Source organism: Hyperolius riggenbachi, chromosome 2, assembly GCF_040937935.1.
Source record: "Hyperolius riggenbachi isolate aHypRig1 chromosome 2, aHypRig1.pri, whole genome shotgun sequence".
Classification (NCBI taxonomy): Eukaryota; Metazoa; Chordata; class Amphibia; order Anura; family Hyperoliidae; genus Hyperolius; species Hyperolius riggenbachi.
In genome coordinates, this window is record NC_090647.1 from 319,565,643 (window position 1) to 319,586,672 (window position 21,030).

The following is a 21,030-nucleotide window of genomic DNA, read 5'->3' on the forward strand; positions in this document are numbered from 1 at the left end:
AAATAAACACAACAGGAGGTCCCAGACAGCGGTCGTGCAGCCCACATCGTGTCCAATACACAACTGGGACAACACAGTTTTCAACCCGGGCACCTCAGAAAAATTAAACCTTTTTTTTTGTAATGGTTTTGTAGTTTTGGTTTTACAACCAATTACACAGATATAGCTATTTTTTGACGTAATAGCTGGTGGCAGAGTGGCAGCAGAAGGTAAATCTGTGTACCCTGGTGTTGGGAAACACAGACAGACAGCAGCAGCAGGAGGAATGGAGGAGGAATTATGTGAGCAGCTATTGTTTGACGTAATAGCTGGTGGCAGAGTGGCAGCAGAAGCTAATTCTGTGTACCCTGGCAGTGGGAAACACAGACAGACAGCAGCATCAGCAGGAGGAATGGAGGAGTAGTGTGAGTGTGGCAGCAGGTAGGCAGCGTGACATAATAGCCCTGGTACCTAGCGGTGATACCAGGCCGTAAATAAACACAACAGGAGGTCCCAGACAGCGGTCGTGCAGCCCACATCGTGTCCAATACACAACTGGGACAACACAGTTTTCAACCCGGGCACCTCAGAAAAATTAAACCTTTTTTTTTGTAATGGTTTTGTAGTTTTGGTTTTACAACCAATTACACAGATATAGCTATTTTTTGACGTAATAGCTGGTGGCAGAGTGGCAGCAGAAGGTAAATCTGTGTACCCTGGCTTTGGGAAACACAGACAGACAGCAGCAGCAGGAGGAATGGAGGAGTAATTATGTGAGCAGCTATTGTTTGACGTAATAGCTGGTGGCAGAGTGGCAGCAGAAGCTAATTCTGTGTACCCTGGCAGTGGGAAACACAGACAGACAGCAGCATCAGCAGGAGGAATGGAGGAGTAGTGTGAGTGTGGCAGCAGGTAGGCAGCGTGACATAATAGCCCTGGTACCTAGCGGTGATACCAGGCCGTAAATAAACACAACAGGAGGTCCCAGACAGCGGTCGTGCAGCCCACATCGTGTCCAATACACAACTGGGACAACACAGTTTTCAACCCGGGCACCTCAGAAAAATTAAACCTTTTTTTTTGTAATGGCTTTGTAGTTTTGGTTTTACAACCAATTACACAGATATAGCTATTTTTTGACGTAATAGCTGGTGGCAGAGTGGCAGCAGAAGGTAAATCTGTGTACCCTGGCGTTGGGAAACACAGACAGACAGCAGCAGCAGGAGGAATGGAGGAGTAATTATGTGAGCAGCTATTGTTTGACGTAATAGCTGGTGGCAGAGTGGCAGCAGAAGCTAATTCTGTGTACCCTGGCAGTGGGAAACACAGACAGACAGCAGCATCAGCAGGAGGAATGGAGGAGTAGTGTGAGTGTGGCAGCAGGTAGGCAGCGTGACATAATAGCCCTGGTACCTAGCGGTGATACCAGGCCGTAAATAAACACAACAGGAGGTCCCAGACAGCGGTCGTGCAGCCCACATCGTGTCCAATACACAACTGGGACAACACAGTTTTCAACCCGGGCACCTCAGAAAAATTAAACCTTTTTTTTTTTTAATGGTTTTTTGGTTTTGTTTGTAAAACAAATTACACAGATATATAGCTATTGTTTGACGTAATAGCTGGTGGCAGAGTGGCAGCAGAAGGTAAATCTGTGTACCCTGGCAGTGGGAAACACAGACAGACAGCAGAAGGGCAGTACACAGCAGCCCACTGTAGGTGTAAAATGTGTGGCTGCAGGCGACGTAATAGTCAAAGTGAACCAGGCTGGCTTAGTGAGCAGGAGCCAGGAGGTGGTAAAGGGTGGTAAGGCACATTAACGATGGTTCTTAGCCAGTTCATGTCCCCCTCTCGCCGACAACAGGGGCCAGGAACTCGCCTTCCACCCACGCCTGGTTCATCTTGAGAAACGTCAGTCTGTCCACAGACTTGTGAGACAGACGTGAGCGTTTCTCGGTGACCACACCACCAGCTGCACTGAAGCAGCGCTCGGACAGCACGCTGGAAGGGGGGCAGGACAGCACTTCCAGGGCGTACTGCGCCAGCTCGCTCCAGATCTCCAGGCCCAATACTCCATGGGATCAACAGGGGCATCGCTGTCAAGCCCGCTGTAGGACCCCATGTAGTTAGCCACCATGCGGGTCAGGCGCTGGCTGTGACCGGTGGAGGATGCTGCTGCATGCACCTCCTCTCTAGTCACTGCTGCCGGAGCCTCTACAGTCCTGTAGAGCTCGTGGCTGAGAGACAGCAGGTCTGTGGGGCGCTTGCTGCTGGATGCAGGCACCTGCTGCTGCCTCTGTGCTGGCTGCTGGACAGTGGGGGTGGAAGGCTGGGGGAAGGCTTCCTCCAAGCGCTCAACAAGGGCCTGCTGCAAGCTCCTTATTTGTTGCGCTGGGTCTCCTCCTGCAGGCGGCAGGAACTGGCTCAACTTCCCCTTGAGGCGTGGGTCCAACTTCATGCTGATCCAGATGTCCTCCCTCTGCTTCATCTGGATCACCCTGGGGTCCCTGCGCAGGCACGTCAGCATGTGCGCTGCCATTGGGAAGAGGCGGGCCACGTCTGCTGGCACATCGACGGCAGTGCTGCTGTCCTCATCCTCCTCCTCTGCCTCGTCAGCCTCATCCTCTCTCCACCCCCGCACCAACTCAGCTGCACTGTGCTGCTCCCCCTCATCAGCAGCAAGGTCAAGGACCTCCACCAAGTCCTCCTCCTCCTCCCCCTCAGAGGTGGACTGTGCAGCTGCTTGCCGCTCCTGCTGGTCCAAGGCTGCCGCTCCCTGTTCCAGCAAAGCATCGAGGGCCCTGTTCAGCAGACAAACCAGGGGCACCCACTCGCAGACCATAGCATGGTCCCTGCTCACCATGTTAGTGCAGAAAGGGAGCCAGCACTAAGCACACCTGCTGCATGTGCCTCCAGTCATCATCGGGGACGATGGACGGGATGTTGCTGGTCTTGTCCCTTCTCTGAGCGGCGGAAACAGTGGCCAGGGCAAGGTACTGTTTGACAGCGTGCTTCTGTTTAACCAGACGCTCCAACATCGCCAGGGTGGAGTTCCAGCGAGTCGGAACGTCAAGGATCAGCCGATGGCGTGGCAGATCCAGCTCCTTTTGCACGTCTTCCAGGCTCGCACAGGCTGCAGCCGAGCGCCGGAAGTGACGCACAACGTTCCTTGCCGTTTCCAGCAGTTCGCCCATCCCCTGGTAGGTGCGCAAGAACTTCTGCACCACCAGGTTCAGCACGTGGGCAAGACAGGGGATGTGGGTCAGGTTTCCCCTGTCTATTGCGGCAACCAGATTGGCCCCATTGTCGGCCACCACCTCTCCGACTCTGAGGCCTCTGGGGGTCAGCCAAATCCTCTCCTGCTCCTGGAGTTTGGCCAACACATGGGTTGCCGTCAGCTTGGTCTTCCCAAGGCTGACCAAGTGCAGCAGCGCTTGGCAGTGGCGGGCCTTCACGCTGCTGCTGAGGCGGGGGGTTTGGCCAGGTGTGCCGGAGGATGGCAGAGGATCGGAGGAACCTGCTGCAGTTCCCCTGACCCTGCGGGGTGGCACCACCCACTGTGTTGCTGCTGCTGCTGTGCCCGCTGCTGCTCTCCCATCCTCACCCCCTTCCACCAAGCTGACCCAGTGGACAGTGAAGGACAGGTAGCGGCCTGTCCCGAAGCGGCTGCTCCAGGAGTCCATGGTGACGTGGACCCTTTCACCAACCGCGTGCTCCAGCCCTCGCTCCACATTGGCCATCACAAAGCGGTGCAGTGCAGGAATGGCCTTGCGGGCAAAGAAGTGTCTGCTGTGGAGCTGCCAGTCTGGGGCTGCGCAAGCAAGCAGCGCACGAATGTCGCTCCCCTCCTGCACAAGCGTGTACGGCAGGAGTTGGGAGCACATGGCCCGTGCCAGCAAGCCGTTCAGCTGCCGCACGCGACGGCTGCTGGGAGGCAGAGCCCTAACCACCCCCTGGAAGGACTCGCTCAAAAGGCTCTGGCGTGGCCTTTTGCTGGCACGGGAATCAGCAGACACAGCGGAGGAGGCCACTGAGAACTGGCTGCCAGAACAGGCCTCAGTGTCGGCGGCAGGAGTTGCAGAGGGGGGAGGAGCAGTGCGTTTCCGCACTCCTGCTGGTGCTGCTGGAGGAGCAGGAGGGCGGGTGGCTGCTGTTGCTGCTGCTGCTGCAGCTGAAGGCTGTGCAGTGATGGGTGTGGTGCCACTGCCAGCACCAGATGCCTTCAGCCTCTGGAACTCCTCATGCTGGTGGAAATGTTTCGCAGCAAGGTGGTTGATGAGCGAGCTGGTGCTGAACTTTAAGGGGTCTGCACCTCTGCTCAACTTCCGCTGACAGTGGTTGCAAGTGGCGTACTTGCTGTACACAGTGGGCATGGTGAAAAATCGCCAGATTGGTGACAGAAACATCCCCCTACGGCATGGAAGCGCTGCTGCCGCCTGTCTCCCTGTGGTGGTTGGGGGGGGGGCTTGGGTGCGGCTGGTGGTGGTACTGGCAGATGCTGCTGCTGCTGAGCCTGAGACACCAGCAGGCTGTGGGACCTGCCTACTGCTGCCAATGCTTGCAATGATGCGCCTCCTTGCAAGGCCCACAAGCGCATCCTCCTCCTCCTCCTCAGAGCTGCTGAGGACGACATCCCCTGGAGGTGGTGGCACCCAGTCTCTGTCTGTCACCGGGTCATCATCATCCTCCCCCTCCTGAAACATGTCCTGCTGGGATGATGACCCCCCAAACTCCTCTCCTGATGCATGGATGGGCTGCTTGACTGTCGCCACAGTCTTGCTGTCCAATCCCTCATCCCCCAAAGTGCCCATCAGCATCTCCTCCTCCAAATCGCCAACAACAGCAGACAATACCCTGATGGTGCCTGGGGTAAAAATACTGCTGAGTGACAGGTCGCCAACTTGTGACGGTGAACTGGCCTCCTCCCCAGACCCTGCTGGGCGGCTGCTGCGAACAGGGGTGGTGGTGGTGGTGGTGAGGGTGGAGGCCTCGGATGCAGAGCTGATGGCGGGCTGCTCATCCTCCGTCATGAGTTGCACCACAGTGTCTGCATGCTTTTCCTCAATGGGACGTTTCCGACCCGGCTGGAGGAAAATCGGAGCAGGTGCTACACGCTGCTGCTGCTGTGTCTCTGCAGCGTGAGTTGCAGATGCTCCTGCTGGGCGGCGCCCAAGGCGTCCACGGCCAGTGGCTATGGGAGGAATGTTAGCCACTGACGCTGCTGCTGCTGCTGCGGAACTGTGCATGGTGGCGCGGCCTGCCACAATGCTGCTCCCTCTCCTCCTGATTCCCTTGCTGCCCTTCCCCTTGCCCAAACCGCGCTGGCTGCCACTTCCAGACATCTTCGATGTTTTGGGCGTAAAGACAAAAGTTTTTTAAAAGGGCGGGTTAAAAGTGGGGTACTTTAATGGAGTGGGTTGGTGGGTGAGGTGACTGAGTGAGTGTCCCTAGTACAGTAAGTAAGTAGTAACAGTCAGGAAGTACAACTAGAAGTTACAATAATCAGTAGTAATCACAAGTAAATTTAGTGTGTGTACACTACAGACAGTGAGTGCACGCACGCGCAAACACGCGCAGGAGCTAGCCTATGAACAGTGACTGAGTGAGTGTCCCTAGTACAGTAAGTAAGTAGTAACAGTCAGGAAGTACAACTAGAAGTTACAATAATCAGTAGTAATCACAAGTAAATTTAGTGTGTGTACACTACAGACAGTGAGTGCACGCACGCGCAAACACGCGCAGGAGCTAGCCTATGAACAGTGACTGAGTGAGTGTCCCTACTACAGTAAGTAAGTAGTAAGAGTCAGGAAGTACAACTAGAAATTACAATAATCAATCAGTAATCAGAAGGAAATAGAGTGTGTGTAGTGTGTACACACTACACAGACAGTGAGTGCACACACACACGCAGGAGCTAGCCTATGAACAGTGACTGAGTGTCCTAGACTCCTATAGTACAGTAAGAGTAAGTAGTAACAGTAAGTACAACTAATTACAATAATCAATCAGTAATCAGAAGTAAATAGAGTGTGTGTGTACAGTACACAGACAGTGAGTGCACACACGCAGGAGCTAGTAGCCTATGAACAGTGACTGAGTGTCCTAGACTCCTATAGTACAGTAAGAGTAAGTAGTAACAGTAAGTACAACTAATTACAATAATCAATCAGTAATCAGAAGGAAATAGAGTGTGTGTGTACACTACAGTACACAGACAGTGAGTGAGTGCACACACGCAGGAGCTAGTAGCCTATGAACAGTGACTGAGTGTCCTAGACTCCTAGTACAGTAAGAGTAAGTAGTAACAGTAAGTACAACTAATTACAATAATCAATCAGTAATCAGAAGGAAATAGAGTGTGTGTGTACACTACAGTACACAGACAGTGAGTGAGTGCACACACGCAGGAGCTAGTAGCCTATGAACAGTGACTGAGTGTCCTAGACTCCTAGTACAGTAAGAGTAAGTAGTAACAGTAAGTACAACTAATTACAATAATCAATCAGTAATCAGAAGGAAATAGAGTGTGTGTGTACAAGACAGTGAGTGCACACACGCAGGAGCTAGTAGCCTTAGCCTTAGCCTATGAACAGTGACAGTGAGTGTCCTAGTACAGTATAACTACAATACTAAATACAGAATCAATCAGTAGTAAAGGACAGCAGAAATACTGGTATAGATGAGAGAAATATACTAACAGAGGACAGGAGAGAACAGCTGCCCTCACAGGCAGGCCCTGAGGTCTAAAGCTGTAAGCTTGCCTGCAGCAGCTGTCTCTGTCTATGTAACACAAAAGCTACTAACTAAAATACAATGTCTATCTAACTAACAACAATATAGGTGTGTATAGGAGGTGTATGTGAGCAAAAACGGTAGGTAAATGACCACAATAGAGCTCTTGCTAAGCCAAAGCACAAAGGAGCAACTCTCTCTCTATGCAAGTCTCAGGCAAGGACGGAGAAACCTAACATGGCGGCCGCTATTTATAGGGTAGGGGCTGGCCAGGGTCCCCCTCTGTGATTGGCTGCCGTCAGAGGGCCTGGGAGCCCTCTGATTGGCTCTAAGGACATCAATCTGGGCTATGACGCTATTCGAGCTCGGTACCCGAGCTCGAATAGCGCCGTTTGCTCGAATAGCTCGAATAGTGAATGGGCTATTCGCGTTTACTCGAATAGCCCATTCGAATAGCTGCAGCTATTCGGAGCTCGAATACCGAGCTCGAATAGCTGAAAAAGAGCTCGAATATTCGAGTTACTCGAATATTCGAGCTCTGCTGAGCACCACTGATGGACATACCAGGTTTAGTATTTTTTTTTCCCTAGGTTTTTGCCCTCTAAACCTGGGTGCGTCTTATATTCCGGAGCGTCTTATACGGCGGAAAATACAGTAATACCCAAGTGTTCTAAGATGACAATGTACACATAATGTATAAGTAGCTGTAGGCAAAAGCTGTAATTCATTGTGTGTAGATTTTAACTACGTTTGGAATGTCTCATTTGCAGAGGTATGAATCTCTGCAGTCTGACATGCTAAGAACAGTGTAATATTAAAGCAGAGTTATATCAAAACAAAAGCCTGTCAGGTATCAGGTTTCACACACACAATTACAAATGTTTATGTTGCACATAAGATACATTTCCTCTGCTCTCTGTGAGAGAAAAAAGTAGAAATCCGAGAGCCCAATATAGTGTAGTATGTATTGTAGGATGGGTGAGAAAAATGTAACGTAAGTAATATACTTACAAACCAGGGTTGCCTCCAAGGCAACCACTGAAGCAGCAGGTGGGGAGAACAAGCCTGTCCCCACTCAGGGAGAAAAGAGGATGTAACACCCTTCCACCAAGGGTGAATAACTTGATATATAGAGATGTACAGAGGCGCCAGTAGGCTAAAAGTCTCTATGAGAGAAAGATCTGCTTGTCTCTGACTGAGCTCTCTGCACACACAGAGTTAACAGATGCACTGTGAGGGAATTCCCCCATCCCCTCATGGCTCACTCTGGTGTCAGATTAGAGAACACTGCCATCAGAAAAGTTTGAAAGGAATTAGATAACAGTAAACAAAGAGATAATGATTCAAATGTATACACCAGTACTTAGCAGCACTTCCCAAACATTTCCTATCTCAATTGAAAAAAACATGTTCATCGATAGTGTTCCTTTGACCTAATTTGGACAGTTCAAGGGATGCTGTTACAGCACCACAGTCTAGATTTGAACTGCTCTGTGTACCAATATTGGCAATGAATATTAAATGAAGAAAAATGCATATTTACCCTTCTTGTACAAGCTGGGCATGGTTGGTATCATTCCGGTTACTAGTTGGAGTAGCAAAACAATTCTCTGCAGTTAAAACAAAGTAACTTCCATCTAAACCTTGCACAAAGAGACCTAGGTAAATATTATCTCCAACATAAATCTGGTCATCCTTTTGCACTGGTCTGTTGAAGTTACTGTCCCAATAAGCCGCCAAAGTTACAGTGAAGGCGCCAACTCCATTTTCTGGTGATGCAGGGATATAGATAATGCTGCAAAAAATAAGGATTGGAATTAAAAAATTGTGCTTCTGTAGTTTATCCTGTAGACTGGCACCAACTCCTCTATTTCATTAGTCATGGCACGGGGATGCCATTCAAAGAAATGCCAGCATTTGGCCGACATTACAGCCTAACCAGCTAAAGAAGTGTCACATATATGAAAGCACTCACACTCAAGGGGTCTGATAATTATCAATGGTTAAGTTGTGCAAAGTCTTTGTTCCACTCATTTATTTCCCAATCACACTGCCAGTCTTCCACCACCCATTTATTTCGCCATTACACTTCCACTACTCTTATAGGGCTTGATTCACTAATACCAATAGCATGCCTTATCAGAGTTAACATGCTTTATCAGAGTTAACACACCTTATCAGAGTAACACAGCGAGCGCTAAGAACGTATGCCTGCTAATTGGCAATGACGAGAGCTCCACTCATCATGCCCTGAGCCCCTGCGGGTCCAATCACTTTAAAGGACATTATCCCCGCACTATGATTGGCCCAATAGTCTACTTGTCAAGTTTCCTGCTAAGTGACAGGCAGCCTATTGGGCCAAACAAAGTGTGGGGATAATGTCCTTTAAAGTGTTTGGACCCGCAGCGGCTCAGGGCAGGATGAGTGGAGCTCTAGTCATTGCCAATTTGCAGGCATACATTTGTAGCGCTCACTATGCTACTCTGATAAGACAGGTTAACTCGGATAAGGCGTGTTAACTCGGATAAGGCATGCTATTTGTCTTAGTAAATCAAGCCCATAGTGAGTAAAATATTATATTCATCTTCACGTTATTGTTCCTCTCTCTCTCTCTCTCTCTCTCTCTCTCTCTCTCTCTCTCTCTCTCTCTCTTTCTTGCAAAACAATTTTGAGAAATTCAAATGAAGTAGGGGACTTTCTATCACCTAAAACTCTCTGTCTGCCTGATGTTACAGCCTGGTGCTCTAAGACAGGCCTATGGTTAAGTATGATAACATGTCGAGTACTTTAGTGTTGCATTCTTCCCCAGGTAATATTATTAGGTAGCCTTTGTGCCTTCTCATCGCTTCCTCCAGGTAATATTAGGTAGTTTTTTGCCCCCCCCCCCTCATTGCCCCCACCCCCAGATAACAGCATTAGGTATCATTTGTGCCATCTTATCACCTCTCTCACATAGTAGTATTAAGTAGCCATTAGCCTGGTCTGCTCATGGATATTAGAACTGTATTAGGTAACCAGATGTGCCCCTCAATTAGTGGTTGGTAGCCAGATGTGACCTTCAATAGTATTAGGTAACGAGATGTGCACTCCAGTAGTATTAGATACTCAGAGGTGTTCTCCAAATAGTATTAGGTAGAAAGAGGTGCCCTAAAATAGTATTACAACTATCAGAGGGGTCCCCAGAATTAGGTAGCCTGATGTGCTTTTCAGTATTAGGTGGTCAGATGTGTTCCCTCAAATAGTATTAGATAATCAGAAGTGCCCCCAAGTAGTATTAGATAACCAGAGGTGCCTCTTGGTATCAGGTAGTCAGATGTGTCCTCATGCAGAGTGGTGAGTGGAGCAGAAGGGAGAGGTAACTCACCTATCCACGCTCCAGCTACACAATCCACTTTCCTCCAGAGTATTGATGATCGTAATGGCACATTTCACATTTGTGTAATTTTGCTTAATTTTCATAATTACAAATATTATTGTAACAGCAAAAATCACAATTGTGAAAAATTACGTGAAATTTTGCGTAATTACAAGTATATGCATAAGTTTTGTAAATAATTATGATTATTTTTGTTATAGCTAATTTGTAATTACACACAATTTTGCACACTTACAGCCAATTTCCACATAATTAGGATTGATTATGATGAGTTTTTGCATAATTATGATAAATTATGTGAAATTATGAGTAAACATGAACTCAAACATGAAATTACGAGTTAATGCAAAATTATGGTGCAACATTACAAATTGCAATGAAATTAATTACAAGTTTGCAGAAAATTCCAAATGACAATGTTGCTTCATAATATCAAATTACGATGCAAAATTATGCATAGTTTCTGTTCATCACAACTCCAGAGTGCCCATCTATATGGCTCCAGCAGCATCTCTCATCACGTAACCTGCAAGGCATAGAGCGAGTGTTCTTCTCTTTACTTCTCTTTACTTTGGACACTGCCCAATACACATCTTGCATTGATAAAAAAAATCCTCTTGTGGTTGTAATAAACATACCATAGGCTATTTGTGAGTAGTTGATAGATATTAAACAAATCATTTTGCATATATTGTAAATTGAAGAGCTTGCTGTACATCTACATTGAGCTGATCTTATTTGGTGGCACCATCCATCTCCAGTTAAAAAAAAAAACATTATTTACACACTTACTACACCATATGGAATGCAGAGCCCTATAGCTCTATTTAGTGTACACAATTAGGACACAGAAATATTGCTTGAAATAATATCATACAGTCCTTTTTGGTACAAAAGACATGTCAGTTTTCTCAAGTTCTTGTACAAGTCCTGGCTGCATATTTGATTTTAAAATCTGTAGTCTCCTTAGTAAAGCATAAAATGGTATAACTTTATATAGTATGTATTTTGTTACCTCAACTCAGGTTTTAGAGAGAAATTAAGGCTGGTCTGCATGGTAATGTTAAATTCACAAGTAAAGTTGTAAGCCAGTGGATTCTTAGTAATCAGAGGCCCATAAAACTGATTGATATGCATGGTGTTGCTAAAGTACATTATTGCTGAGTCATTCTGCAGAAAGATAATTGAGAAAAAACAGTAAAATGTGAGAAATCAAAAACAGTGGGAAATAAATAATAATAATAATAAAATGTTCTGAAACAAAATGAAAATCTCATTGAATGCAGAATAAATGTGTCCACGTGCTGTACTGTTTAGTAATAGAAGCTGTGATCAAAGCACATTTGGACTTGCCTGAAAATAGTTGAACTGTGATTTTTTTTTTTAATATTTAATTTATTAGCTTTTGTTTAAAAATAAATAAAAAAAATATGAAAATATAAACTATGGAAGTTATAATTGTATATTTTATAGGGAGGTCCTCTTGTTAGTTTCATTTACAAGATTTGTAATATCAGTAAATGTCTGTCATGCCCATATCAGTTTTTCTGTTTGATTGAATACGTTTGAAGTCCATTGCCAACAATATGCCTAATTGATCAACTTTTTTGATCAATGTTTAAGGGCTAGTTCACAGTGCTCAGTTGCATGCAGAATAATTCTGCATGACAACTCACTGCCCATACAGTTCTATGGGCCTGTTCACAGTACGTGGGTTGCAACTGATTGTGTTATTCTAACTCACTGCATGCAGGCTTTGTATTAAAGCAACCAGGTCAACATCGGCAAGGAGTTTATATGTTCTTTATCCCCTGATGATGGCAGAAGGCCAAAACCTAGTCGGAAAGTAGAACGGGCTATTTTCTGACAGGACCAGCAACCACATTGTGTCTGAATAAGGTGCATTTGACATTTTAGTCTATGCAAAAACCTTATATGTGCTTTTGATATAATCAGGGTCCAGTGCACATGGACCCTGTATGTGACTATCTTGTTTTTAATTTGTTTCATGCACTTTAATACATTGTAACCCCCTGCTTGCAAACCATTGAAAGCCTGATTGTGCGTTTTGTACCCTGGTGGTGACCATGGATGTTTATATGAGCACTCTGGTGACTGCAGGCTAATTAGTGGGGGATCTGAAAGTGACAGCACCAAGGATTATATTCTATTTATCTTCTCCAATTGTGGATTGGGAATCTCTGGCAGCTATATGATTGCTAGCGCTCATATCTGTCTACATCTGCAAGGACATGAACATATGAATATGGTAGGGATAAGATTGTGATTTGTGAGTCCCTCTGAGGGAAAGTTCAAGGGACAAGGCTATATACTCTGTACAGTGCTGTGGAAGACGTTGGCGCTATATTAATATTTATTTATCTAAATAAAAATAATAATAAATTATGTTATAAACTCTTTATCAAGTGGGTGATTAATGGCTGCACAGTGTTGCATTGCATTGAGCAATACAATGCTAATGGGTTGATTGGTTGTTAATGAGATTTCTGCCAAAATCGAATTGGGATTGTATGGACAAAATGACAGAGGGTCAATCAATATCCTATCACATTCCTATTGAGAAGGGATTGGTTAACTGCCATACTGAGCCATTACTGACTTACTGTATGCATAGTTTTACGTTACTATGGTGAAAGCTGTGACAGTTGCTAACAAAGCTAAGAAAGCTACACACACACACAGACGCAGACGCACACACACACACACACACACACACCAGAAGGATCTAGTTACCAGTCCTCAAGTGTGAAGACTTTGCTTTTGCAGGACCTATTTACTACAGTAATAAAAATACATTTCTTCTTCAAACATCTGTCTGTCAAACCAGAGGATGGGGTCAATAGTAGGTGTCATATTAAACTTATCATAGACTCCACTGGAAATTTGTTCTAAATCTGGAATTTGTTTTCCATTAAAAGAGGATGGGGTTAAAATGTGCAAATGGAACACAAATTTAACAATAACCTTGACTTTCAATTACAAAGCATTATTTAATGAAGGCATCATTTGACTTTCTAAAAGTCTGGTCAATAAGATGCAAATAATTTCAAGTTGATGCAGAACTCATGGGTGGAGTCAAATGTAGAAATGCTTTTTAGATAGCCAGATGTGCCACTCTTCAAATAGCCAAATGTGTCCCCCTATAGATAGCCAACTGTACCCCCCTCCCCCTTTTAGATAGCCAGACGTGCCCCGCTTTTTTTTTGCTGCTGTTAACTCTTCTTCACTCCTCTGCAGGGGAGGGAGAGAAGCAGTGGCACTTTGGGCAGCCAGTGAGCCACCTCTCATGCATATGGAGGTGCAGTGGCCATGCTGAGCCCCCTTACAGTGCTGTGCTCGGGGACATGTTTCCCCCCTTGCCCACCCATAGCTACTCCTCTGGTAGCTTGAACATGGACCAATCCATTTTCACCTTGGAGGAATTTGGTTGGTGCCTTTAATAACTGCATAAATGTGCATACATAATTGTATATTCTGGCGTATAATACTACTTTCTAACCCTTGAAAATCTTCTGAAAAATCAGGGGTCATCTTATACGCCGGGTGTCATTGATGCCGGGTGATACCCCCTATCCTGTTACCGCCTCTCAGACCTCGCTGCTGAGGACTGTAGTGAAGTGGCGCAGGCGCACATGTGCGAGATCTGAGAGGCAGAGAAGGAGGTAAATAGGATATAAGGGCAAGCCAGAAGGGTGAAAGAGGCATGTTTTATGGGCACAGCGCAATCTATTCTTCCATGCCACTCTGATAAACAGGTAGACAAGAGCTCATGGAGAGGGAGAGTTGACCAATCCAAGCAGTCAATCACTTGTATACTGTTATATACTGGGTACCACATACAGTACTGCACCAGTATCTGTTAATACATAGCACCAGTATATGATGTTTTTTCATTTTTATTTGGTGTGTGTTGGAAAAGGAGTAGTCTTATATAGCTCGTATATCCCAAACTCTATATTTTAACTTGAAAAGTTGGTGGGTCGTCTTATACACCCAGTCATCTTCTAAACTGGAATATACGGTAGCATAATATTGCATTAGCTCATAATTATTTGCTTCTCATTGACCATCTCAAGCATGGCATTAATTAAGAGCACTCTGTATAAAAAAAACCTATATATTCTATTCATTAAAAATAATAAAACTTAAAGAAATATAATTATAGTCAGCATTGAACTGAAGATTTGGCAACAGCCTAATGTCTAATTCAGGAATTCAGGATATGTAAAGCAGTGTTTCTCAAACCTGTCCTTGTTACTCCCCAACGGTGCATGTTGTGCAGGAAACCTCACCTATTTCTCACCTACATGAAATCTACCTAGATGAGACACTAAATACCCCACCTGTGCATAGGTGAGGCTGCCTGCAAAACACGCACCACTGGGGGTACAGAGAACATGTTTGAGAAACACTGCTGTAAAGGGATCCCATTCTTGGCCCAGTAGCTCCCTGCTATTTATTGGTGGCTCAGGGTAGTTTGGTATAACACTGGTTCACAATGATGACTGCAATAAATGACATTGTTAGGTCAAGCATGGCAGGTCACATTAGCTGATGAGTACCAATTGTGCATATCAGCCCTTAAAGCAAATGCCAGAGATAACCAGTTCAAAACTACTTTTAGATGTTGATATCTAACAGAGAAAAAGTATAGAAGGAAAACGTTACCCAAGCTTTATTTCCGCAATATCCTATGCTTGCTTTGAGCTGAAAACTCCTCACACGGATGCCACCGATCATGTCGTTATATGAGATGTTGCAGTCTGATGAGTTGTTATTCACATACATGGTTGTGTAATCATACCCTAGTTGTTTAAGCTTGCACTCGCTGATAGAAGTAGTAATTGCACCACCTTCGCAGGTTACTATTGCACTTAAATTTGCAGTTGCTGAGTAAACAAAGAGAATTATTTTAAAAATGAAAAAAAAAAAAGGAGGGAACACCGAGAGCCCAATATAGTGTAGTATGTACAATATTGGGTAATGAGAGGTATATAAATGAATATACTCACAAGTCAGGGTTACCGTATAGGTAACCACTGTATAGGCAGGTGAGGAGATTAGACCTGTCCTCACTCAGGATTAAGATGTCGCTCTCTGTAGATAGGGAGAAGAAAAGGGGAATTCAACCCCTCCACCAGGGGTGGATGCTGATATTGTAAGGAGAACAGAGGCGCCAAAAGAATAAAATGTATTAAAAGCTTTAAAATTCCTCGGGAGGCAGTGGTGGACTCATCTCCCTGAAGTAGACATAATAACGTCAATTATAATACAAACAAGTTTATTTATATACTCCAATAAACAGTAGAGATGGCCCGAACGGTTTGGCGGCGAACGGTTCCAGGCGAACTTCCGGTGGTTCGCGTTCGCCATGTAACACAAACTTTTCCGGAAGTTCGGTTCGCCCCCATAGTGCACCATTAGGGTCAACTTTGACCCTCTACAGCAGGCACATTGTAGCCAATCAGGCTACACTCTCTCCTGGAACCACTCCCCCCTTATATAAGGCAGGCTCCGCCGGCAATTACACTCACTCGTGTGCCTGCAATAGTGAGAGAAGGGACAGCTGCTGGCAGACTCTCATAGGGAAAGATTAGTTAGGCTGTTAAAGGCTTGTTAGCTTGCTCCTGGCTGATTCTTATTGCTAAAATAACAACAACAGCTCTTTTGAGAGCTAATCTTGTTCTTGTGATCTATTTTTTTTTCTGTGTGTCCCACTGACACTTGTGTTGCATAGACAGCCTTGCTAATTCATACTGTGTGCCACTGCCAGCCAGGCCCAGCACATTCAGTGACTACCTGTGTGTGTGACAGCAGGTGCACATTGTAATACCCATCACTGCATATACCTAGTACCTGTTGTGTTTAGTGAACCCACCTCATCGCTGCATATACCTACCTTTTGTGTTGAGTGAACCCACCTCATCACTGCATATACCTACCTTTTGTGTTCAGTGAACCCACCTCATCACTGCATATACCGACCTTTTGTGTTGAGTGAACCCACCTCATCACAACATATACCTAGCTGTTGTGTTCAGTGAACCGACCTCATCACTGCATATACCTAGCTGTTGTGTTCAGTGAACCCACCTCATCACTGCATATACCTAGCTGTTGTGTTCAGTGAACCCACCTCATAACTGCATATACCTACCTGTTGTGTTGAGTGCACCCACCTCATCACTGCATATACCTAGCTGTTGTGTTCAGTGAACCCACCTCATCACTGCATATACCTAGCTGTTGTGTTCAGTGAACCCACCTCATCACTGCATATACCTAGCTGTTGTGTTCAGTGTACCCACCTCATCACTGCATATACCTACCTTTTGTGTTGAATAAACCCACCTCATCACAGCATATACCTAGCTGTTATGTTCAGTGAACCCACCTTATCACAGCATATACCTACCTTTTGTGTTGAGTGAACCCCCCTCATCACTGCATATACCTAGCTGTTGTGTTCAGTGAACCCACCTCATCACTGCATATACCGACCTTTTGTGTTGAGTGAACCCACCTCATCACAACATATACCTAGCTGTTGTGTTCAGTGAACCCACCTCATCACTGCATATACCTAGCTGTTGTGTTCAGTGAACCCACCTCATCACTGCATATACCTAGCTGTTGTGTTCAGTGTACCCACCTCATCACTGCATATACCTACCTTTTGTGTTGAATAAACCCACCTCATCACAGCATATACCTAGCTGTTATGTTCAGTGAACCCACCTTATCACAGCATATACCTACCTTTTGTGTTGAGTGAACCCCCCTCATCACTGCATATACCTAGCTGTTGTGTTCAGTGAACCCACCTCATCACTGCATATACCGACCTTTTGTGTTGAGTGAACCCACCTCATCACAACATATACCTAGCTGTTGTGTTCAGTGAACCCACCTCATCACTGCATATACCTAGCTGTTGTGTTCAGTGAACCCACCTCATCACTGCATATACCTAGCTGTTGTGTTCAGTGAACCCACCTCATCACTGCATATACCTAGCTGTTGTGTTCAGTGAACCCACCTCATCACTGCATATACCTAGCTGTTGTGTTCAGTGAACCCACCTCATCACTGCATATGCCTAGTTGTTGTGTTCAGTGAACCCACCTCATCACAGCATATACCTAGCTGTTGTGTTCAGTGTACCCACTCCATCACTGCATATACCTACCTTTTGTGTTGAGTGAACCCACCTCATCACAGCATATACCTAGATATTGTGTTCAGTGAACCCACCTCATTACTGCATATACCTACCTTTTGTGTTCAGTGAACCCACCTCATCACTGCATATACCTAGCTGTTGTGTTCAGTGAACCCACCTCATCACTGCATATACCTACCTTTTGTGTTGAGTGAACCCACCTCATCACTGCATATACCTACCTTTTGTGTTCAGTGAACCCACCTCATCACTGCATATACCTACCTTTTGTTTTGAGTAAATCCACCTCATCATTGCATATACCTACCTTTTGTTTTGAGTGAACCCACCTCATCACTGCATATACCTACCTGTTGTGTTCAGTGAACCCACCTCATCACTGCATATACCTAGCTGTTGTGTTCAGTGAACCCACCTCATCACTGCATATACCTAGCTGTTGTGTTCAGTGAACCCACCTCATCACTGCATATACCTAGCTGTTGTGTTCAGTGAACCCACCTCATCACTGCATATACCTAGCTGTTGTGTTCAGTGAACTCACCTCATCACTGCACATACCTAGCTGTTGTGTTCAGTGAACCCACCTCATCACTGCATATACCTAGCTGTTGTGTTCAGTGAACCCACCTCATCACTGCATATACCTAGCTGTTGTGTTCAGTGAACCCACCTCATCACTGCATATACCTAGTTGTTGTGTTCAGTGTACCCACCTCATCACTGCATATACCTACCTTTTGTGTTGAGTGAACCCACCTCATCACAGCATATACCTAGCTGTTGTGTTCAGTGAACCCACCTCATTACTGCATATACCTACCTTTTGTGTTCAGTGAACCCACCTCATCACTGCATATACCTACCTTTTGTGTTCAGTGAACCCACCTCATCACTGCATATACCTACCTTTTGTGTTCAGTGAACCCACCTCATCACTGCATATACCTACCTTTTGTTTTGAGTGAATCCACCTCATCATTGCATATACCTACATTTTGTTTTGAGTGAACCCACCTCATCACTGCATATACCTAGCTGTTGTGTTCAGTGAACCCACCTCATCACTGCATATACCGAGCTGTTGTGTTCAATGAACCCACCTCATCACTGCATATACCTACCTGTTGTGTTCAGTGCACCCACCTACCTACGTGAGTGTACGCAGTGTGATATACCACTCCGTGCATACCTGTTAACTGCACCTGTGTGACTGTACATTGTATTAGTCAAGTCAGTGCATACCTTTCACTTCATCCCCCCCCCCCCCCCGATATGGACAAAACGGACAAAACAGGTAGAGAAAGAGGTAGAAGCAGACCCAGAGGAAGGCCACCCGGCACCGGCAGGTCTGTGCGAGGTCGTGTTGATGTGATTTCGTGCGTCCCTGGCCCACAGTTCAGTGCTCAGAAGAAGGCACGTGCCATCAACTCCCAAGATTGTCAGGACGTGGTTGACTATTTAACACAGAACACCTCTTCTCCCGTAGCCACCAGCGCTACTACAAGCACCACATCCGCTGCATTTGACACTTCGAGTAATTTGGTGGTGAAATCACTGATTCACAGCCACTACTGCAACAACAAAATGAAGGCGCTAAGCAAATTACACCACCTCATATGTGTGAGTTAGGCGACACTATGGACGTAATGTGTGAGGAGGAGGATTATGAAGTACCTGCTGTTGGTGCAGTTTTGGAGGTGTCTGAGGCAAGTGAAGCTGGGCAGGATGATTATGATGATGACGATGATACAGATCCCATGCACGTTCCCAATAGAGGAGATGAACAGGGGGACAGTTCAGAGGGGGAGTCAGAGAGGAGGAGGAGACGAGTTGCTGAAAGAAGAAGGGGGAGTCCGTCATCAGAAACAGCTGGTGGCAGTGTCCGGCGCCATGTATCGCCACCTATGGACAGCCAGCCAACATGCCCTTCAACGTCAACTGCTGAGGCCACCATAGTGCCATCACCCCAGGGGGGGCTCAGCGGTTTGGAAATCTTTTAGTGTGTCTGCCTCAGATCAGAGTAAAGCCATCTGTTCTCTCTGCCTCCAAAAATTGAGCCGTGGAAAGGCCAACACTCACGTAGGGACAAGTGCCTTAGGAAGGCACCTGGAGAAAAGGCGCAAACTGCAATGGGAAGAGCAATTGGGCAAAAGCAGCACACAAAAGAAAAGCCACCCTCCTTCTCCTCTTCCTCCTTCAGGTGCAGCATCTTCAGCTGCTTTCTCCCTTGCATCTTCACAGCCACCCTCCTTCACTCCACCTCTGACCTTGAGCGGTTCCTGCTCCTCTGCCCACAGCAGCCAGGTGTCCGTGAAGGAAATCTTTGAGCGGAAGAAGCCAATTTCTGCCAGTCACCCCCTTGCCCGGCGTCTGACAGCTGGCGTGGCAGAACTGTTAGCTCGCCAGTTGTTACCATGCAAGCTGGTGGACTCTGAGGCCTTCCGTAAATTTGTGGCCATTGGGACACCGCAGTGGAAGATGCCAGGGTGCAATTATTTCTCTAAAAAGGTGGTACCCAAACTGCACCGTGAAGTGGAGAGGCAAGTGGTGTCATCTCTGGCACACAGCGTTGGGTCAAGGGTCCACCTGACCATGGATGCCTGGTCTGCCAAGCACGGTCAGGGCCGCTACATTACTTACACAGCCCATTGGGTCAATCTGGTGACCGATGGCAAGCAGGGAGTATGTGGTTGTGCAGCGGACCAACTTGTGACACCTCAACGGCTTGCAGGCAGGCCTCCTGCCACCTCCTCTCTGCCTGCTACATCCTCTTCGCTGTCGTCATCCTCCTCCTCCTTGACTGGTGCCGCAATCTCCTCTCCAGCTACACAGCTCCAGCTCCCCAGGGCCTATGCTGCATGCCAGGTACGACGGTGTCATGCCATCTTAGACATGTCTTGCCTCAAAGCAGAGAGTCACACTGGACCAGCTCTCCTGGCTGCTCTTAACAAACAGGTGGATCAGTGGCTTACCCCGCACCAGCTAGAGATTGGCATAGTGGTGTGTGACAACGGCAGCAATCTCCTTTCCGCTTTGAATTTTGGAAAGCTGACACATGTACCCTGCATGGCACATGTGCTGAATCTAGTCATTCAAAGACTTGTGTCAAAGTACCCAGGCTTAGAGGACATCCTGAAGCAGGCCAGGAAGTTGTTTGGGCATTTCAGGCGGTCTTACACGGCCATGGCACGCTTTGTGGACATTCAGCAGAGAAACAACTTGCCTGGTGAGACACTTGATATGTGATAGCCCGACTCGCTGGAATTTGACCCTGCTCATGTTCTCTCGCCTGCTAGAACAGGAGAAAGCCGTCACCCAGTACCTCTACAATTTCAGTAGAAGGACACAATCTGGGGAGATGGGGATGTTCTGGCCCACGAACTGGACACTGATGCGAAATGCATGCAGGCTCATGCGGCCGTTTGAGGAGGTGACTAACCTGGTGAGTTGCAGTAGTGAAGGCACTATCAGCGACTTGATCCCGTATGCTTACTTCCTGGAGCGTGCCGTGCGTAGAGTGGTGGATCAAGCTGTGGAGGAGCGTGAAGAGGAACAGTTACGGCAGCCGGCAGGAACAGTTGTTGGAGCAATTTACATCAGAACCAGATGTTTCCTCAACACCTGCGGCAGCACAGAGGGCGGAGGAGGAGGAAGAGTTGTGTGGGGAAGAGGAGTCAGACTCGGATGATGAGGAAGGTGTTTCTTTGGAGGAGGAGGAGGAGGCGGCGGCAGAAGA

General features: G+C 46.6%; 1 protein-coding gene across 1 annotated transcript in view; it reads right to left on the minus strand.

Moving 5' to 3' along the window:
- Positions 1–14,896, minus strand: part of LOC137545019 (uromodulin-like) — a 49,093-nt gene extending 34,197 nt beyond the window's left edge. The window contains exons 1-3 of the mRNA XM_068266130.1: positions 14,831–14,896; positions 11,103–11,257; positions 8,255–8,506 (exon numbers count right to left, since the gene is read on the minus strand). Coding sequence (XP_068122231.1) covers positions 8,255–8,506; positions 11,103–11,257; positions 14,831–14,896 — 473 coding nt within the window. The remainder of the gene's footprint in view (positions 1–8,254; positions 8,507–11,102; positions 11,258–14,830) is intronic.
- Between the last annotated feature and the right edge of the window lie 6,134 nt (positions 14,897–21,030).